Source organism: Nicotiana sylvestris, chromosome 1, assembly GCF_000393655.2.
Source record: "Nicotiana sylvestris chromosome 1, ASM39365v2, whole genome shotgun sequence".
NCBI classification, from domain to species: Eukaryota; Viridiplantae; Streptophyta; class Magnoliopsida; order Solanales; family Solanaceae; genus Nicotiana; species Nicotiana sylvestris.
Genome location: NC_091057.1, coordinates 156,233,702 through 156,253,045, shown reverse-complemented (window position 1 = coordinate 156,253,045; position 19,344 = coordinate 156,233,702). Strand labels below are relative to the sequence as shown.

The window sequence follows — 19,344 nt, the reverse complement described above, 5'->3', positions numbered from 1 at the left end:
TAGATATTACTATTCTTATCAAAACTACCATTTTCCCTACCCAAACTACCCCTGAAGCCTCTCAGAATCACCGATCTTACCCTTACCCTTAATAACTAAAACCCAATACCTTAAACCAGTCTAAAACCAATCTAAATCAATTAATTACAATCAGAACCAACTAAAATTAATCAATTAACAAACAGAGACCAGCTAATCAGACTGACTAACTCAAATGTTGTTCAACAAACCAACTCAAATAAGCTAAAACGAAAATAGACTGTGATTAAGCTGCCATGAATAACATTAAAAGAACTTAAACTAATTATTAATCCACAAAATTATAATCATTCAATCAATTAACAAACTCACAAAAATTAACAGAACCCAAAGTTAAACCAAAATTAATAGGACAATAATGAAACAATGACTGTAAGTAACATTTTAACCATGCGAGTAAAGAAACAATAAAGAACAGAAAAACTCACAAATGCAGAAAGGGCTCCGGCCAGTCAAAAACATACGAACCTTTTCAGATTTTTGACGCGTAACATCCCTAACCATGTGTTCTTACACGAGAACACATGGTTAAGGGTGCTACGGTTCGAAATCAGAAAGGTTTGATTTTAGGGTTCGGGCCAGAATTCTTAGATCTAAAATTTGGAACACTTCAGGGTGATTCGAAAGGAAACAACCATAGATTGGGGTTAAGGAAGGGCTGGGGGTTGTAGGGTGTGAATTTGGGCCGAGTTGGACAAACTATCGATCTGACCGGAAAACTTCAAATCAAGATTCGAAGAGTTCCGACCATATTTGAGGCAAACCAACGAGTGTAGTGGCAAGAGGAAGGTGAGGGGAACCCATGGTGTTATTTTCAGGGTGAACGGGGTAAGTCACGTCCACCGCCGGCAAGGGTTTTTTAGGGCGGCGTAGATTAGGGTTAGGCGAGAAAGGGTGGGGTGGGGAAGACGACGTAAATGGGGTAGGGGGGTCTGATTCGGACATATATATACTTGAAACCTCGTTAGTTCCGGACCGTTGGATTGATGAGATCCAACGGTCCTGATCCAAGGGCCCCGAAACGACGTCGTTTCATTTTAAAAAGGACGGACCGGGTATGGACTTGGGCTGGACTTACTTCTCCAATCAAATGCGTTTGGGCCAGGGGGATTTTATGTATTTGGCCCAAATTTCCGGGTTTCACACAAGTTAATTCCATTATGTATTTTATCTCATTTTTGTTTTCTTTTTCTCGTTGTTACAATTTTTCTAATTTTTATAAAGATGTAAAACCTACATAAAATCCTAATTATTTAAAAACAAAGATTAATTAATTCTTAAAAATATGTTTTAAACAAGTAAAAAAACTATTTTATGACAAATGCAAAAGTGATTTTTTTTTGTGATTTTCATGTTTTGTTCTAAACAATTTAAACCTTAATGGATACTAAAAATGTAAAACTAAAGCCTAAATGCCAAAATGTACATTTTTTGTATTTTATAAAAATTAACATGCGCAAATAAAAATGCAACAATTATCAGAAAATGACACTAAGATGCACAAAAATTGTAAAAATCAAGGAAAATTATTTTGTTTGGGATTTTGGGAATTATTCATATATAGGGCAAAAATCACATGCTCACACATGTACCTGGAAGTAAAGATGAAACAGATGGGTAAAGATTTCAGCAGTAACAACAGTAGAATTAAAATTCAACAGCAACAGGTGACCAACAAACCAATTTCAAACTTAGGAGGTAATATACAGCAGCCCATAAATCAGTTTTGATCGAACAACAAACCAGATTCAGTCAACTTTCGATGAAATTGACTCAAAATTAGTGAATAAAGATGCAGGATATCTCTATGTATATGAATTCAGTCTATATATTTCCCTCTCTTTGGTCTGTCTCCCTTCTCTTAGGTTGGTATCTCTCTCAGAAAGTTTTCTTCCTTTCAATCTCCTAAACTCTCCAACTCTTCTCTCTAAACCCCCTAACTCTGTCCTAAGTCCCTCAATTTATACCCAAACACTGACCCTGCCAGCTCGTAAGAGCACTCAGGCAGAATTAAGAAACTAATTCTGCCCATGATATTCTTTAGAACTCTACTAGAGTATGTTTTGTTCCCCATTAACCCTTGTCTTTCCTTTATTTAAAGCTCTAGCAGGTATGTACAACATATTTTAATCAATTCCTTTTAAGCCTCCCCATACCATCATGTTTTGTTCCCCTCTAACACATTAGATTAATGGTTAATTAAGTACTTTACTGACAACCCACTTAGCAAGACCATTTGCCAAACTTTTAAACCCCCAAAATACCCCTGAAGACCCTGTGACTGCAGCTATAACCAATTCTCCTAAGTTCTGAATGCAACCTTATAACTCACTACTATCTAATTAACATTATCATACCAACACTGAATTCAAACCAATGTCAAATTCATTTCAGACCCTAAATAGTAGGATTCAATTCATCAAACTCAACAACAGCTTAAGCTTGAACCAGATTGAATCAAATAGCAACAAAATAAAGGCCAAGGATTTTAATGATTCAGAACACCCTTACAGGGAATGACACAGTAGGTTCAAGTGACAACCAAAACAACAGTTCATGTATTTTCAAAGCATTTCAACTGACCAAGCAATTCAAAACAATGTGACGACCGACTAAGCGATTCAAACATTGTGATGAACCAATCCTTAATTTTAGCAAACGGACAAACTTAGTTTATCGATTGCGAAATCGAAAATGTTCTAACAAATCGACAAACTGACTAGCTTCAACAATTGACTAAAATTAACGAGTCAACACCAATTACCAAACCAAAACAAATTGACGTGACAGGAAATTAATCCGAAAAGATACATATCGAATGAAGCCTAAAAAATGATATGAAACAAAGAAAAGAGAAAATGAGAAAAACGAAAGCTAAATGGCAAACTCCAAATGGAAATGGGAAATACCTAAAATGAACGACCAGATCGGCTTGAACAAAATCCGGCATCTTTTGATTTTGGTCGGAATAGGTCTTAATCACGAGTTCTCCAACGAGAACACACGAATAAAACCTATTTCGGCCTCAAATCTTCAATACAGGCTCTCTATTTGAAAACTCAGCGTTCGTTCATTCGAATTGAGATTCGACAAGCTCCGGTTTGATTCGAGTGGAACTAGGAGTGGTTTAGGGACGAGGGAAGTCAGGTGGTGGTATGGTATTAATTTGGGACTGATTGGGTAGGTTTAAGGTTTGAGGTCTTGTCTTCGATCTAAGATTCGAAGCAGTCGGCCATGATTCGAGGGTGATGGTTATAGGGGTTAGGTTGGGGAGGTCGGGGGGAAGCTGGGGTGTGAATTTGGTGGCCACTGGAGTACCGGCCGCCGAGTTTTGGATGATGAAGCAGGCCAGCAACGGCTAGGGTTTTGGGGTGGGATTCCGGTCTCTGAAGAGACGATTGGAACCGGGGAGGAGGGGATTTGGGAATGGAGACGGGTTTAAGGGTATGGGGGGGGGGTGACATATTAAAACCAAAAGCTTAATCTGGACCGTTGGATGGACGGAAACCAACGGTCCCGATTGAGTCGCTTAACAAAACGGGGCCGTTTGGTTTAGGGATGGGGACTGGGTTGGGTTGGACTAGGTACATGGGTGTTGGAATTGGGCTGTAAGGATTTGGGCCTTGGGGATTTAAATTAATTTTGGCCCAATTCCGATTTCCTTTTCTCTTATTAATTATTTTCTTCCTAAATTGTCTAAAAAAAAAAATTAAAACCAAAATCCCAACTCAAATTATAAAACAAAAATTGACTTAAAATACTAATCCACTTCAAATAATATTTATCACAAGTAATTAAATACAAAAAATAAAACAATCACACAATTTGACATTAAACACTTTAAAAATGTAAAGTACGTTATTTTTTGTGCATTTTTTATTTTTTTGTAAAAATAACATTTTACTAAATTAACCAAAAATGTAAAATCAAATCCTAAGTGCAGATGCTATATTTTGGTATTTTTAATTTAAAATTAAATATGCAAACAATCAAGAAAATTGCACAGTAATTCCTAGAATAACACATAAATAAAGCAAAGGCCTAATTTGAGAATTCTTTTGGAGTAATTCCTATGAGGCAAAAATCACGTGCTCACATTATGTACATCAGTTTGAATTCGAATAATATATCAGTTTCTCTCTATACTTGTCTTTACTTTGTAGTCTTTATTTTATAACACGTTATCAGCACGAGACTCTGGCATCTCGAGCAAATACTTTGAAAGTATTAGAGGTAAGAACTTTCTTTTCCTAAATAATGTCAAATCTTTCTAAACTTGAATTTGTAGCCCTGGATATATCGGGCAAAAGCTACATGTCTTGGGTGCTTGATGCTGAAATTCATCTTGATGCGATGGGTCTGGCAGACACCATCAAGGATAAAAATCAGGCATCAAACCAAGACCGTGCCAAAGCAATGATATTCCTACGCCATCACCTTGATGAGGGCCTGAAAATGGAATATCTCACTATTAAAGATCCAGTCATACTGTGGAATAATTTGAAAGATAGATATGACCACCTGAAGATGGTCGTTCTTCCACAGGCACGTTATGATTGGACTCATCTAAGGCTACAAGATTTTAAATCTATCAGTGAGTATAATTCTGCTATGTTCAGAATTATTTCCCAATTGAAATTATGTGGTGATAATATTACTGATCATGATATGTTGGAGAAAACTTTCACCACTTTTCATGCCTCGAATATGCTCCTGCAGCAGCAATATCGAGAGATGAGATTTAAAAAGTATTCTGAACTTATCTCACATCTTCTTATAGCAGAGCAACATAATGGGCTATTAATGAAAAATCATGAAAGCCGACCTATTGGTTCTTGTCCATTCCCTGAAGTGAATGAGATGAACTTCCACCAAGCTAAACGTGGAAGAGGTCGTGGCCCCAGTAGTGGTCATGGCCGTGGTCGGGGAAGAAACCCCAATCATGGTAATAATAATTCACCAAAGAAGCCTCCTCACCACCAGCAGTGGAAAAGGAAGGAACAAAAGCATGAAGCGGTGCAAGCGCCAAATGCAGAAAATGCATGCTATAGATGTGGAGGAAAAGGGCACTGGTCACGTACTTGTCGTACGCCAAAGCACCTGGTTGAGCTTTATCAAGCCTCCCTGAAGAAGACAGAGAAAAATGCTGAAGCAAATTTTATTTCTGAAGATAATTTAGACTTCATGCATTTGGATGTAGCTGATTACTTTGCACTCCCAGAAGGAGAAACAAGTCATGTAATCGGTAGTGAATCTGTAGAAATGTAAATATTTTAATTTTTGTTGTTTGTAATAGATAGTATGGTTATGTAATTGTTGTACATAAATAAAAGTTATGCTTTGATAATGATGTTTACTATAATATATTTTATTTATGTTATTTTGAAGAATATGGATAACCCTCAAATTATGTTTGGATCAAAGACAAATCATGAAGATATTTGTGTTATTGATAGTGGAACAACTCATGCCATATTCAACGATCAGAAATACTTTTCTTATTTGCATAAGGAAAAAGCAAATGTTTCAACAATTTCTGGTAATATAAGTTTGATTGAAGGCTCCGGAAGAGCCATAATATTTCTGTCTAAGGGAACAAAACTTATTATAGACAATGCATTGTTCTCCTCCAAGTCCCGAAGAAACTTGTTGAGTTTTATAGATATCCGCCGAAATGGGTATCATGTAGAGACAATAGATGAAATGAACAGGGAATATCTTTGTATTACAAAGAATATTTCTGGCCAGAAATGCATTGTAGAAAAGTTACCAACTTTATCTTCTGGCTTATACTATTCAAAAATTAGTACAATTGAAGCACACTCTATCGTAAACCAGAAGTTTACGGATTCAAATACTTTTGTGCTTTGGCATGGCCGTTTGGGCCATCCCGGATCAATAATGATGAGACGAATTACTGAAAATTCGAGTGGGCATCCATTAAAGAACTTGAAGATTCTTACAAATGATGAATTTTCTTGTGATGCTTGTTATCAAGGAAAAATGATCACTAGACCATCACCAATGAAGGTTGGTATTGAATCCCCTGCCTTTTTAGAGAGTATACATGGGGATATATGTGGACCTATTCACCCACCAAGTGGGTTGTTTAGATATTTTATGGTCCTAATAGATGCATCTTCAATATGGTCTCATGTGTGCCTACTATCATCTCGCAACCTGGCGTTTGCAAAGCTATTAGCCCAAATAATTCGATTAAGGGCACAATTCCCAGATTATCCTATAAAGGCTATTCGCCTTGATAATGCTGGAGAATTCTCATCTCAAGCTTTTGATGATTATTGTCTATCCGTTGGGATAAAAGTTGAACATCCTGTAGCTTATGTTCATACTCAAAATGGCCTTGCAGAGTCATTTATTAAACGCCTGCAATTGATAGCAAGACCACTACTTATGAAAACAAAATTGCTCACTACTGCTTGAGGCCATGCTATCTTGCATGCAACATCACTTATCTGTCTCAGACCAACACATTATAATAAATATTCTCCGTCACAATTAGTTTTTGGTCATGAACCAAATATTGCCCATCTACGAATCGGATGTGATGTATATGTGCTAGTAGCACCACCACAACGTAGTAAGATGTGACCACAAAGAAGGATAGGAATATATGTTGGGTTTGAATCACCCTCTATTATTCGCTATCTTGAACCATTAACAGGAGATTTATTTACTGCTCGATTTGCAGATTGTCGGTTTGATGAAACAAATTTTCCACAATTAGGGGGAGAGAAAAAGGAAATCAAAAGAGAAATTGTGTGAAAAATTTCATCATTATCTCACTTTGATACCCGTACCCCTATATGTAATTAGGAGGTCCAGAAGATCATCCATTTACAGAATATAGCAAATCAAATGCCAAACACATTTACTGATTTGAAAAGGATAACTAAGTCACATATCCCAGCAGAGAATGTGCCTATCCGAATTGATGTCCCAGTAGGACCATCTACTAGCATGAGAGATAGTGAACCTAAAGCACGCCTGAAGCGTGGTAGGCCTTTGGGTTCTAAGGATCGAAATCCTCGAAAAAGAAAATCGACAAATGATCAAAACGATACTATGAAGGGATCTCCTGAAGAGACCCAAAATCTGATTAGTTCTGAGATTCCTGAAGAAATCAATGAACCCGAAGCTCATGTGAGTGAGGAACTTTTAATAAGTTCGATCGGTAATGAGATTAATTTAAATCGATCTGAAATAGTGGTGGATAATATTTTTGCATATAATGTTGCACTTAATATTATGCAAGATAGTGAGGATCTTGAACCTCGATCTGTCGAAGAATGTCGACAAAGATCTGATTGGCCAAAATGGCAAGAGGCAATTCAATCGGAATTGAAGTCACTTGCTAAAAGAGAGGTCTTTGGACCAGTAGTCCAAACACCTGCTGGTATAAAACCAGTTGGTCATAAATGGGTTTTTGTGCGAAAAAGGAATGATAAAAATGAAGTTGAAAGATACAAAGCTCGCCTTGTTGCACAAGGATTCTCACAACGACCTGGAGTCGATTTTGATGAAACATATTCACCTGTTATGGATGCCATAACATTTCGATATCTCATCAGTTTAGCACTACATGAAAAGCTTGAAATACATCTAATGGATGTAGTTACAGCTTATCTGTACGGTTCACTTGATAATGAAATTTATATGAAAATCCCTGAAGGATTTAAAATGCCTGAAGCAAAATCTCAGGAAATGTATTCAATCAGATTACAAAGATCTTTGTACGGTTTAAAGCAATCTGGGCGCATGTGGTATAATCGCCTTAGTGAATATTTGCTGAAAGAAGGTTACATAAATGATGTTATTTGTCCATGTATTTTTATAAAGAAAATGGCATCAGAATTTGTTATACTTGTTGTTTATGTTGATGACATAAATCTTGTTGGAACTCCAGAAGAGCTCCAAAAGGCAATTGAATATCTTAAGAAAGAATTTGAGATGAAAGATCTTGGAAAGACAAAACTTTGTCTTGGTCTGCAAATTGAACATTTAGCAGACGAGATCTTTATCCATCAATCTGCCTATACAGAAAGGGTCTTAAAACGCTTTTACATGGACAAAGCGCACCCATTGAGTACACCAATGGTTGTTCGATCACTTGAAGTGAATAAGGATTTGTTCCGACCTCCAGAAGAGGACGAGGAACTCCTTGGTCCCGAAGTACCCTATCTCAGTGCAATTGGTGCACTAATGTATCTTGCTAATGCTACAAGGCCTGACATAGCATTTTCTGTTAATTTACTAGCAAGATATAGTTCTTCTCCTACACGGAGACATTGGAACGGGATTAAGCATATATTGCGATATTTAAAGGGAACTCTTGATATGGGTTTGTTTTATGCTAACAAAGATAGTGCAGACCTTGTTGGTTATGCAGATGCAGGTTATTTATCTGATCCCCATAAAGCTCGATCTCAAACCGGCTACGTATTTACATATGGAGGTACTATCATATCATGGCGCTCCACAAAGCAATCTATTGTTGCTACTTCTTCAAATCACGCTGAGATAATAGCTATTCATGAAGCAAGTAGGGAATGCGTATGGTTGAGATCAATAATTCATTTTATTCGAGAAAAATGTGGTTTGGAATGTGAGAAAAGACCCACAATTTTATACGAAGACAATGCTGCATGCATAGCCCAATTGAAGGGAGGATTTATAAAAGGAGATAGAACGAAGCACATTTCACCAAAATTATTCTACACACACGATCTTCAGAAAAGTGGTGACATTGATGTGCAACAAATCCGTTCAAGTGATAATCCAACAGATTTATTCACTAAATCTTTGCCAACTTCAACTTTTGAGAAGATGGTATACAAGATTGGAATGCGGAGACTCAAATATTTGAAACAAGGTTTTCATTAGGGGGAGTAAAATACGCGAATGCACTCTTTTCCCTTACTAAGGTTTTTTCCCATGGGGTTTTCCTTATAAGGTTTTTAATGAGGCACCTAGCAATGCGTATTACTAAATATGTGTACTTTTTTTCCTTCATTAGGATTTTTTCCCACGTGGTTTTTCCTAGTAAGGTTTTAATGAGACACACTATCTTTTAATGAACATCCAAGGAGGAGTGTTATAAATATATTATATTATGGATGTTCATTTAGTACTCCGTTGTAAATAATCTTCCTGAATAAGTTTATCCATATGGGACTCCACCGTAAATATGTTTATCTATTTAGTACTCTATTGGAAATAAGCTTCTTGAGAAGCTTATCACTTCGGTACCCGATTATGGATAAACATTACCCTAGGTAGAAGATTATCCATACCGGGTATAATAAGCTTATCCATTCAGTACTCCGTTATGGATAAACATTGCTCTCAGTAGAAGATTATCCATATCTGGTATAATAGCAGTTTACACAGCAGCTTGCGTAGCAGCTTACACAACAGCTTGTAATAGCAGCTTACACAACAACTTGTAGTAGCAGCTTACACAACAGCTTCCTTTTTTCTATAAATAGAAGAGATTTCAGTTCATTATGTACATCAGTTTGAATTCGAATAATATATCAATTTCTCTCGATACTTGTCTTTACTTTATAGTCTTTATTTTATAACATAATCTTCTTAAAAATGATTTTTTTCCACATCACTGTATAAGTGAATCATGAGCGTTGATCTTATCGCATAGGATACTATTAAGTAGCACAGTGCACGCTTATCGTTGTTTTCTTTAACTTTAAAGTGGTTTTTGCAAAGGGTGGTGGGGCCATAATATCAACAGGTGTCATGCCACCTCAGCATTATCTCATGTACTCGCTCGAGTGTGAAAGGTAAAGGTGCTTGTAGCCGTCGATTCTCCTCTCAATAAGTCAATTTGGAATTTCTAATTTACTCCTCCTTTTTTTCCTCTTTTCCCATTTATTCATCCACCGAAAAATACGAATAATAAGCATATAATATCAGTCTTTTACATAAGGTTGTAGTACTTAAGCATGACATGTGTTCTTGCCTCCAATTTATAATTTAAATATAATAAATAAACACAAATGCATGCACCAAGTTCAAATAATTTTTTTGCTTTATCCACCCACTTCAGATTTTTCGCATTGCTACATAATGGCAAGTTTTTAAGAATTATCTAATTTAATAATCTTATTTTAGTAAATTTGAAATTTTATTTTTGGAGTAACTTTGATCTTAATAGGAAATTCAGTCTATAAAAAAAGTTCTCTCCAGAACTCAGATAAATTTATTCCTATATATGCTTTACTTCTTAAGTTATTTTTCAGGCAAAATGCTGTAGTTAAAATTGAAAATAAAAGGTATACATGCCAAAAAAGAAATTAGGTTGTATTGGTCTTTATTGTGAAGCTTAATTAATGCAAGTAGATTAACCAATCACAATTTTATAAAATGGGATAATACTTTTAATGTGCTAATATTGAACTAATGAAAAATAATTTAATAATCAAAGGTTTACAAAATATGTATATTCGAGTTTAAGCATATATTACACGTAAATTATACTATTGTGCAACAAATTTACCTATTGAATTTTTGTGTACGTATTACATATTCCATCTTTGAATAGACGGATCAACAAAGCTCTCGTGAAGTAATAAATATTTATTCATTCTTAATTAAAGTTTCGAGTTTCAAAATTTAAATATGTAATTATCTTTAATTTTTGTTACGGAGCATTTTATTTGTGATATATAATTTTCTGACAAGAATTTAGATTTTGAAAGAAAAAAGAAAAAAATCTTTGAATGGAGGAGCACTCCACATGACCGAGCACCCTATTTCACCTTTTGTCCTTTTCTTTTATTTATTTATAATTTATTTTTTAACGTGTTCTCTCTCTTTTTGTCGGTCAGTGCACGCACTCACGAGACTCGATGTGAGAGAGTGTAAACACATACCGCGTGGACCTTTTCCAATCTGCTAAATCACCCCACCACCCTACCCCTAACCACCCATCCTTTGACAATTTTTAAAGTCAACCCCCCGAAACCACCACAAAAAACAAAAGCAGTTTTTCAATTGTGTGAATCATTGTGGGAGAAAATAATATAAGGACAAAAGATAAGCCCTTTGAATATCTTGATTAAACTAATACTATGTCTACTATGCTAACCAACAAAACCTTAAAATCCTTCTCTCTTTTTTAATTTTCCCTTTTCAGAATCTTACTCAAACCAAGTCTTAGCACTTTAATTAAAAAATTGTTAAGTTGTTGACATGTTAGCTAGCAAATGCTTTGCTTATCCAATGCTAAAGAAGGAAAAATTATGGCTTTCATATGAAAAAGTTAGGAAAGAGAAATTAAAGAGATAAACAGCACCTATGCAACACCATTTTCATTTTCTTCAACAAAATTTTTCCCCACTATGTTTTTCCCCCCAAAGTAACATAAAAGAAAAAAAGGTTCAACCGGATAATATTATTATTGAATTTAGAACTCGTGACATGCTATAAACTGTAGTTAAGTAAACCATGAAACGACTATTTCTAGACGTAGTACAAACTCGTGAGATAAAAGAAATCTCTTAAATTTTACCATTATTTTGACTAAATAATTAATTGATTAGGCAAGACATATCATTGCTTCAGCTTATCGAAGATATGACCCATTATAGGAAGGTATGCAGGTCGATGATTCGGGTCTTTGGCCAAGTGGCGAAGCGACATGGTCATTACAATGTGTACATAGACAAAATATTATATTTAGGGGTCGTTTGGTTAGAATATGATTTATACCGGTATAAGTTATGCCGGTATACGTTATATTGGGATAAGTTATGCTGAGATTGTTATTTATTCATTGTTTGGTATGTTGTATTAAGAATGACAATTGCATAATTTCTAAGAAGAACGTATAAGTTATACCGGTGCTAATTACCCACCTTCTATAAGGTATAAGTTATCCCGGTGTTAAAATTAATACCGGGATAACTTATACCTGATTTGCTAATCAAACAGAGTATTAAGGTGGTATTAAATTTTTATACTACCCTTATACCTTCTTATACCTCATACCAAACGACCCCTTAGAGGTATATAATATATATTGAACATTCTTTGTCGGGAATTTTTATACTTTCTTAAAAATTTGAACACTCTTGGAGAAATTCCTAGTTTCGCCACTACCTAGGCCTACCAGTAGTACTAAGACTATTTTTGCATTATCTTAGTCATGGTTTTTTATTATTATATGTTGTTGTTGTTGCTATTGTTGTTAGTTGTTGTTAGTGTGTCATTCACGCCTGTCAGCATAATGCATTGTTGTCACTTTTGTTTACTACTTGACTCCTTTATCTTATCTCTATTGTTTCTTGAACCAATGGTCTATCAGAAATAATATTTCTATCTTTATAAGGTAGATATAAGGTTTGCGTACACATTACCCTTCTCAGACCTCAATTATGAGATTACACTCAGTTGTTATTATTGTAATATTAGACTTACAAGAATGTGTCTCAAACTAATACACCTATTTTGAAATTGTAATTAGCACATAGATCTTACTTTGACAACTTAAAGCTTGAAATATTGAGGACAAAACAAGTACTAATATGGGTAAAAGAAAGAGCTAGACGTTAGATAGAAATCAAAATGAAAATGGTGTTGTCCCCCACCTTCTCTCTCTAGACTTAGTAATGTAATGAAAACCAGCCAAATCACAAATACACACACTCTCTTTCTATAAATGATAAATGTATTCCACTCATTTACACCTCTCCTCAGATCCCTTTCCCAATCTCTCTCTCTAGCCAAAGTCAGCGCCTTCTTTTGTCTTCTTTTTCTTTCCACTTCCTCTCTCTATCCAAAAGTCAAGGCCATAGCAAAAGGAGAAAGAATATGGAGGATGATTGGGATCTACATGCGGTGGTCAGAGGCTGCGCCGCTAGTTCCACCGCCGCAACCACCACCACTACCACCAGCACCGCCGCCACTACTACTACTCCTACTACTTTTTGCAGCTTCCAACCAAGACAAGATGGAAACTTTTTTAGCTTTCAAGATCCGTTTGTGCCAAGATTTGACAACCCCAACAATACTGCTTTTGAAGAGTTGCATAATCTTTACAAGCCTTTCTTCCCCAAATCTCAACCACAACAACAGGCACCTCTTTCTCCTCAAAATATACCTATTTCACCCCTCTCTGTTCTTGGAGGACTACAAGATCTATCACCCCAACAAACTCTAATAAAACAGCAGCAACAACAACATATTCATCAGCTAAATACAAGAGTACTAACACAACCCAAGCAGTCTCTGTCTGTAAATGGTTCCACAAATAGTACAACTAGTGTTTCACATACTCAAAGCCCAAGACCTAAAAGAAGGTAACTTTAACTATTTTTTTTTTTAACTTTTCTTTTCATTCTTTTAATTTTAATTCTATGAGAAAAAAATGAAGTTTCTGGATGGAAAGATTAGACCTTTGTCAGTTTGTACATAACCATATAATGAATTCAGCTTCTGTTTTTCTTTTTCTCACATTTATATGGATTTTCTATTTCTTTTTATCAGGAAAAACCAATTGAAGAAGGTATGTCAAGTACCAGCTGAGGGTTTATCTTCTGACATGTGGTCTTGGAGAAAATATGGACAAAAACCCATCAAAGGCTCCCCATACCCAAGGTATGTTCCTTAATAACTTTCTTTTAGTACATTTTAGGCTACTTAAAACACAAAAACAAAGTCCTTTTTCAACAATTTATTTTTTTATTCTTAATTTTGAGACTAACTTTGGTTCATTTCTTTGGTGTAAACAGGGGATATTACAGGTGTAGCACCTCAAAGGGTTGTTCGGCCCGGAAACAAGTGGAGCGAAATAGATCCGACCCGAATATGTTCATTGTCACCTACACATCAGAGCACAACCACCCTATGCCAACTCACCGGAACTCTCTCGCTGGAAGTACCCGCCAGAAGCCGGTGAACTCCGAAGCTGGCACACCAAGTGATTCTAACAAACCAACTAGCTCATCACCCGTATCTTCACCGGCGTGCAATTCTCCGGCGACGGGGAAGCAAGATAGCAGCAGGGAAGAGAAAGAGGACATTTTCGAAGACGATGATGATGAATTTGGCAGTTCTAATATGGGATTAGATAACATGGAACCTGCAGATGATGATTTTTTTGAGGGGTTAGAAGAGCTCGCCGCTAATGCCACCGGAGATTGTTTCTCCGATAACTTTCCGGGGTCTGTGCAATTTCCTTGGCTGACAAATAATGCTACAACCACCGCAGCAGGCGGTGTTTGACTTGCCGGAAAAAGTAGACGTGAGAAAAAGTTGAAGAAATGATGCTTTTCTTCTTATTCACTTTTCTTTTTTCACTTGTAGTTGTAGGAGTATCTTTTTGTCCGTTAGAGATATAGACAGAAAGCAATAGAGAATCTTGAAATCTCCATGTCTTTTTTTAATTTTTTTTTAGTTATGTTTCTCTTTTTGTACGTGTAAGGTATAATTCCATTCCCCATCATTGTAGAGAGACTTGTAGAGAACAAAGGAAAAAAGAGGAGTTTGATTCCAATGTTCTTTGTTAGGATAATAGGAGTATATTGGATGATAAGGTACATAGAATTTGGGTAAAAATCCCTTGGCTGTTAAAATGTTAATTTTATAGTAATCATTATCAATGATTTGAGTTTTTTCAATTGTTAACTTTTGCATACATTTTGTGGTGGTTGTTCATGTTAGTGTGCTTGAGTGTTTGTGCTACTAATTATGTTTGGAGATTTTGAGTCCTACCAAATGGAATCTTGGGAAATTTGCTTGCCAATTTATCCCCAACAGCCACAAGTTTTGCTTTTCGACTGAATTAGACACCTCCAAATACCGGGTGGCATTCCAAGTTCTAACTATTGGAAAATGAAAGTTCAAACTTCAATGTTTAATTTTCAACATTTTTCAACCTAAAGATCGCCGTGAAAGAGTAAAATTCACCGGGGAGTGAAATGCTCAGGCAGAAAGGAACTCCTCCAATCACCTTTTACTCCTCAATTAAGACAAGGAACTTCATTCTAAGATGCCCTGTTTATGCTCTGATTAGCCAGCTCCTTAATTAATAAGGACATGTTTGATGTGTCCAAAACATTTACAAAGAGCCAGAAAAGCATATTTCTCCCTAGGAAAGAACCAAAAAAAAAGACTGTTATAGCAAAATAGGAAAAAGAAAGAAAACTTACAGGCCAAGCATGAACACTGCATTCAAGGACAAAGCACCATATATCATAAAAAGGGTAATCTCATTCCGCTTATTGTGAAAATACAAGACACTCAAAATATTCATATTCACTTCTTCAACCTTGAAGAGCAAAAGAATGACATGGTGTATATCGAGAAGACAGGAAATAGAAAGATTTAGGGATTGAACCTTGGCCATTGAATAGATCCAGGTAAGAAATTTGAGTCTGTTTTCTTGAAGTACTAGGTTTTAAGGCTTTCCACCGTAGAGAATGATGATCAAACTTGAATGCTATCTGTGGAAGAGGAACTTTAGGCATTAGAAAGAATGACCAAAGACGATGAATAGTTATGATGCTTTTAGGAATTACAGAATCAAAGTAATAGGACTGAAGCCCACCAGCTTCAGCAAACACTGGCACTTGATTATTGGTTTTAAGAATTTTCTTAAGTTTGACCTGAAAGCTCTGAAAAATGCTTTATCAAGAAATAGAAAGAACCTTAACTAATCACCCAAGTACATCTCATATTTTTGAAAGAGAAAAAGTTAGTAGCAAGAACACTATGTTCTTCTTTCCTTTAAATGAAGGATCATAAAAGTGTTGGTGCTTACATCTCACACTCAAATTCACGAAATGTTCAAAGGAACTCACTAGTTATTTGATTCTCTATCTCGTATACATAAAAAGGAAAGAGGAATAGCATTGAGATACGTCCAAAGCCAAAATATTAAGCTCAAAACAAAGTTGACACAGTATAAGCATACATAAACTTCATCTTGCATTAAACCAACTACAACTTGGATGAAATGTCAAAATACAAAAATTCTTGGCGTAGCACACCCACCAAACTTGTAACATCATTTTGTCATGTTGGAATGATTTTCAGTTCATCAGAAGGGCAAGATGGATGGAGATGTCTTCATAGAACATGATTTGTGTACCTACTCAACAACTTATGCATCAAAGCAGCTATCTCAAATGACAGCACAGAGCTTGAAGATCAAATGGGGCCTCGCACATTCCACTTGATCTTAGCCGAAAGGCTGAGAAAGGTATCCAAATGGGACCTCAACTGACTGTAAAAGAATCTCCACCATACCCAGTGAATATCACAGCGGAACTAGGAAGGATATCCTCCACTCCAGTTAGTATTAGGCAGTTGAAGTAGAAACCTCATATCCTTCCAGAAAGCTTCGCAATTTTTCTGTTTCACCAATGGCAGAAAGCCATTGGGTTAGGACTTCCATGGTAATGTAGTCAGGATTACATGCATTTTCAGTCATTTGGTCCATTATTTCAAATGCCTTTTCCACCCAATTCCTTTCCTGAAGGCCTTTAAAGATGGCATTGTATGTGATGGTATTTGGTCTTACCCCTTTGTCCTTCATATCACCCAACAAAGAAATACCAGCTTCTACTTTGTCACTCTTGCAGAGAGCGTCGATCAAAGTATTGTATATGACAGTGTTTGGTGGCACATTTGTAGAAGAACTCATATTCTGGAATATTTTCATAGCTTCATCAACATTTCCAGCTAAACAATATGCATGTATTAGTGCTCCATATGTAACAACATTAGGCAAATAACCATCATCAATCATCCCCTTCATAACTCTACGGGCAGTTGCAAATTGCTCCTTCTGGCTGAAATATGATATCAAAGTGTTGTAGGTGTAGCGATCAGGTTTGATACCTGCCTCCTCCATGTCTCTAAGCATACTATGAGCTTCATCAATCTTATTTTTCCTGCAAAATCCCCCAATCAGAGCATTATAGCAGATAATGTCCAACCCAAACCCAGCTTCTTTCGCCTTTGAAGCGACACAGGAAGCTTCGGTCGTTCTTCGAGCCTGGCAAAGGCCCAAAATCAAACTGTAGTACACTTTGGCATCAGGGAAGCACCCATTTTCTGACATTTCATTAAATAACTTCATTGCTTTGTCAATATTATTGACACTACAAAAGGAAGTAATGAGGATGGTGTAAGTGATCGCATTCCCCTTTACACCTTTCCCTTGCATCTCAGCAAAAAGCTCTATACCACTGTTAACTCTCCCATGCTTGCACATTCCATCAAGCAAAGTATTCAGAGTAATCACATTTGGCACAACCCCGCCCTTTTTCATCCGGTCAAAAAGCTCGTATGACCTCTCAATCTCGCCTGCTTTGCAAAAACCATCTATCAAGCAATTATAGGTAACAGTATTAGGTTCATATCCACTCTCCAGCCTCATCTTTTCCATCAACTTAAACCCTTCTTCCTGCCTCCCTACCTTACAAAGCCCATCAATCAATGTATTGTAGATAACAAGGTCCGGCTTAACAAGAACGCCATCACTTTCACTGCCTCCCATCTTCTCAAACACCTGCATTGCCTCATCGACCTTGTAACTTTTGCATAAATGATTGATGAGAATCCCAAATGTCACAACATCTGGTTTAATTTCCTTTTCCTTCATCTCATTCATAAGCAAATTCATCTTTTCAAAATCACGCTCCCTACCCAACCCACTCAAAAGGGCATTAAATGAAACAGCTTCCGCCTGACCACCCAACCTCATCATATCATGCAAAAGGTCCCAAGCCTTATTACACTTCCCGCTTCGGCAAAAGTTGGTAATCAATTTAGTAAGCCACACATCATCCAAGAACACACCATGTTCGAAGAATCTCACAACAAGTCCACAAATTTCCTCCACACTCATCCTCCTCCCAACCCAATTTCTCTTCCAAATAGCAGATAAAACAATATCCATCGTACTCTCATTCGGCGGGAAACTACTCTCCCTTTCGAGCATTTCGTCGAGCACCTTGAACCCATCATCAGTATTCCCGCCACGAAACAGGCAATCTAACAGCAAATTAACCACATTTGTGTTTCTTGATTCAGGGTCTAGTGCATTGAACACGGCTATCGATTCCTCAAGCATTTTGGCTCGGCCAAAGCATCGTATAAGAAGAGTCGCAGCATTAATAGATAAAGGGATTTCTCTATCTTTAGCAAAGGAAAAAAGCTGGTAAAGCTTACTGGTTACGTCAGATTTTTCTTCATGCATTGCTTGTTCAAGAATAGCTTGAAATGTGAAGGAAAGAGAAGAAGGGCTTGATGATGAACTGGAGCTACGACTTTTGAAGAATTCAAAGAACTGTAAAGCTTTTTCCGTGGATCCCAATTGACGGGTGATTTTGAGAAGGGAAGTTGGAAAAGGAGGGGTGTGAAGGAATTCAACAAGCTGTGGGTTGGAATTCCAGTCATTGTGATCGGTAGTGTTGAGGAGGGACACTATTTCTGAGATTGGCTGCGGCGGCGGAAGCGGTTTATGTGGATCGTCGAGCTCACCGGAGAAGTGTCTCAGTCCGACGATAGTGCTTGTTTTAGGAAGATGAAGGAGGGATTTTGTTGTAGCTGGGAGTTTCATTGTTCTCAGAGTTTCAGAAGCAGCGGTACTTGCCAGTTGAATGTGAAACCTCGTACTGGGATTGGATAGTCTAAGTCTCACACAATTTTGCGCGGGTCTCCCTCTAGCAAATTATAAAATAAATTGCACTACTTAAAAATATACACTTCTGAATTTATATTGGAGTTCTGTAAATTGTACTATATGTTTTTATAATTTCAATTTCTATTTCTTTCAGTTTTTGAACTAATTTTATTGTTAAAAGGGTGTCAGATTAAAGCTCAGAAATATTAATCTATTATGGAATGGTATCGCTCATAAGCTTATCGGATAGTTTAAATGTGTGCAAGTTTAATTTTATATTCCTATTTTATGATTTATGAAGTTCTAGTTGGTGCCTTTCAAACTTCACGGCAAGTGACAAAACTTTTTTTCTCTTATATTTTTATTTTGATGAGTCGATAATTTGGATGAAATTGAACTTTTTTATTTTTCCAATTAAATATAGTATATTTAATACTACGACAAAAGGTAAGCTTAATGCTACAGAAAAATAACTTACCAAATATAGTAAGTAAAATAAGGAAGATAGAAAAATGATCTATTTCTCTTAGGTTGCTAAAGAAGAATGAAGCATAGCACACCCTCACTCTCCATTCTTATCACCATCTTCTTTTCTAGTGTGAAATATTATAGCTTGTACCTTCTCTTTATGC

The 19,344-nt window shown here is 36.4% G+C and overlaps 2 protein-coding genes across 2 annotated transcripts; one reads left to right on the top strand and one right to left on the bottom strand.

Moving 5' to 3' along the window:
- Positions 1 to 12,729: 12,729 nt before the first annotated feature.
- LOC104219892 (WRKY transcription factor 22-like) lies at positions 12,730 to 14,699 on the top strand. The gene is made up of 3 exons (XM_009770656.2): positions 12,730 to 13,379; positions 13,567 to 13,677; positions 13,812 to 14,699. The coding sequence occupies exons 1-3, from the start codon at positions 12,892 to 12,894 to the stop codon at positions 14,302 to 14,304; spliced, it is 1,092 nt and encodes a 363-aa protein (XP_009768958.1). The 5' UTR covers positions 12,730 to 12,891; the 3' UTR covers positions 14,305 to 14,699.
- Positions 14,700 to 15,938: 1,239 nt separating this feature from the next.
- On the bottom strand, positions 15,939 to 18,755 carry LOC104219893 (pentatricopeptide repeat-containing protein At3g61520, mitochondrial). The gene has a single exon (XM_009770658.2). The coding sequence runs from the start codon at positions 18,647 to 18,649 to the stop codon at positions 16,382 to 16,384; it is 2,268 nt and encodes a 755-aa protein (XP_009768960.1). The 5' UTR covers positions 18,650 to 18,755; the 3' UTR covers positions 15,939 to 16,381.
- Positions 18,756 to 19,344: the final 589 nt, after the last annotated feature.

Bases quoted from the DNA above. Each gene is read 5' to 3' on its own strand.
- LOC104219892 (XM_009770656.2), top strand. From the start codon at position 12,892: ATGGAGGATGATTGGGATCTACATGCGGTGGTCAGAGGCTGCGCCGCT. The intron at 13,380-13,566 runs GTAACTTTAACT...TCTTTTTATCAG, and splicing joins AGCCCAAGACCTAAAAGAAG to GAAAAACCAATTGAAGAAGG. The intron at 13,678-13,811 runs GTATGTTCCTTA...TGGTGTAAACAG, and splicing joins AAAGGCTCCCCATACCCAAG to GGGATATTACAGGTGTAGCA.
- LOC104219893 (XM_009770658.2), bottom strand. From the start codon at position 18,649: ATGAAACTCCCAGCTACAACAAAATCCCTCCTTCATCTTCCTAAAACA.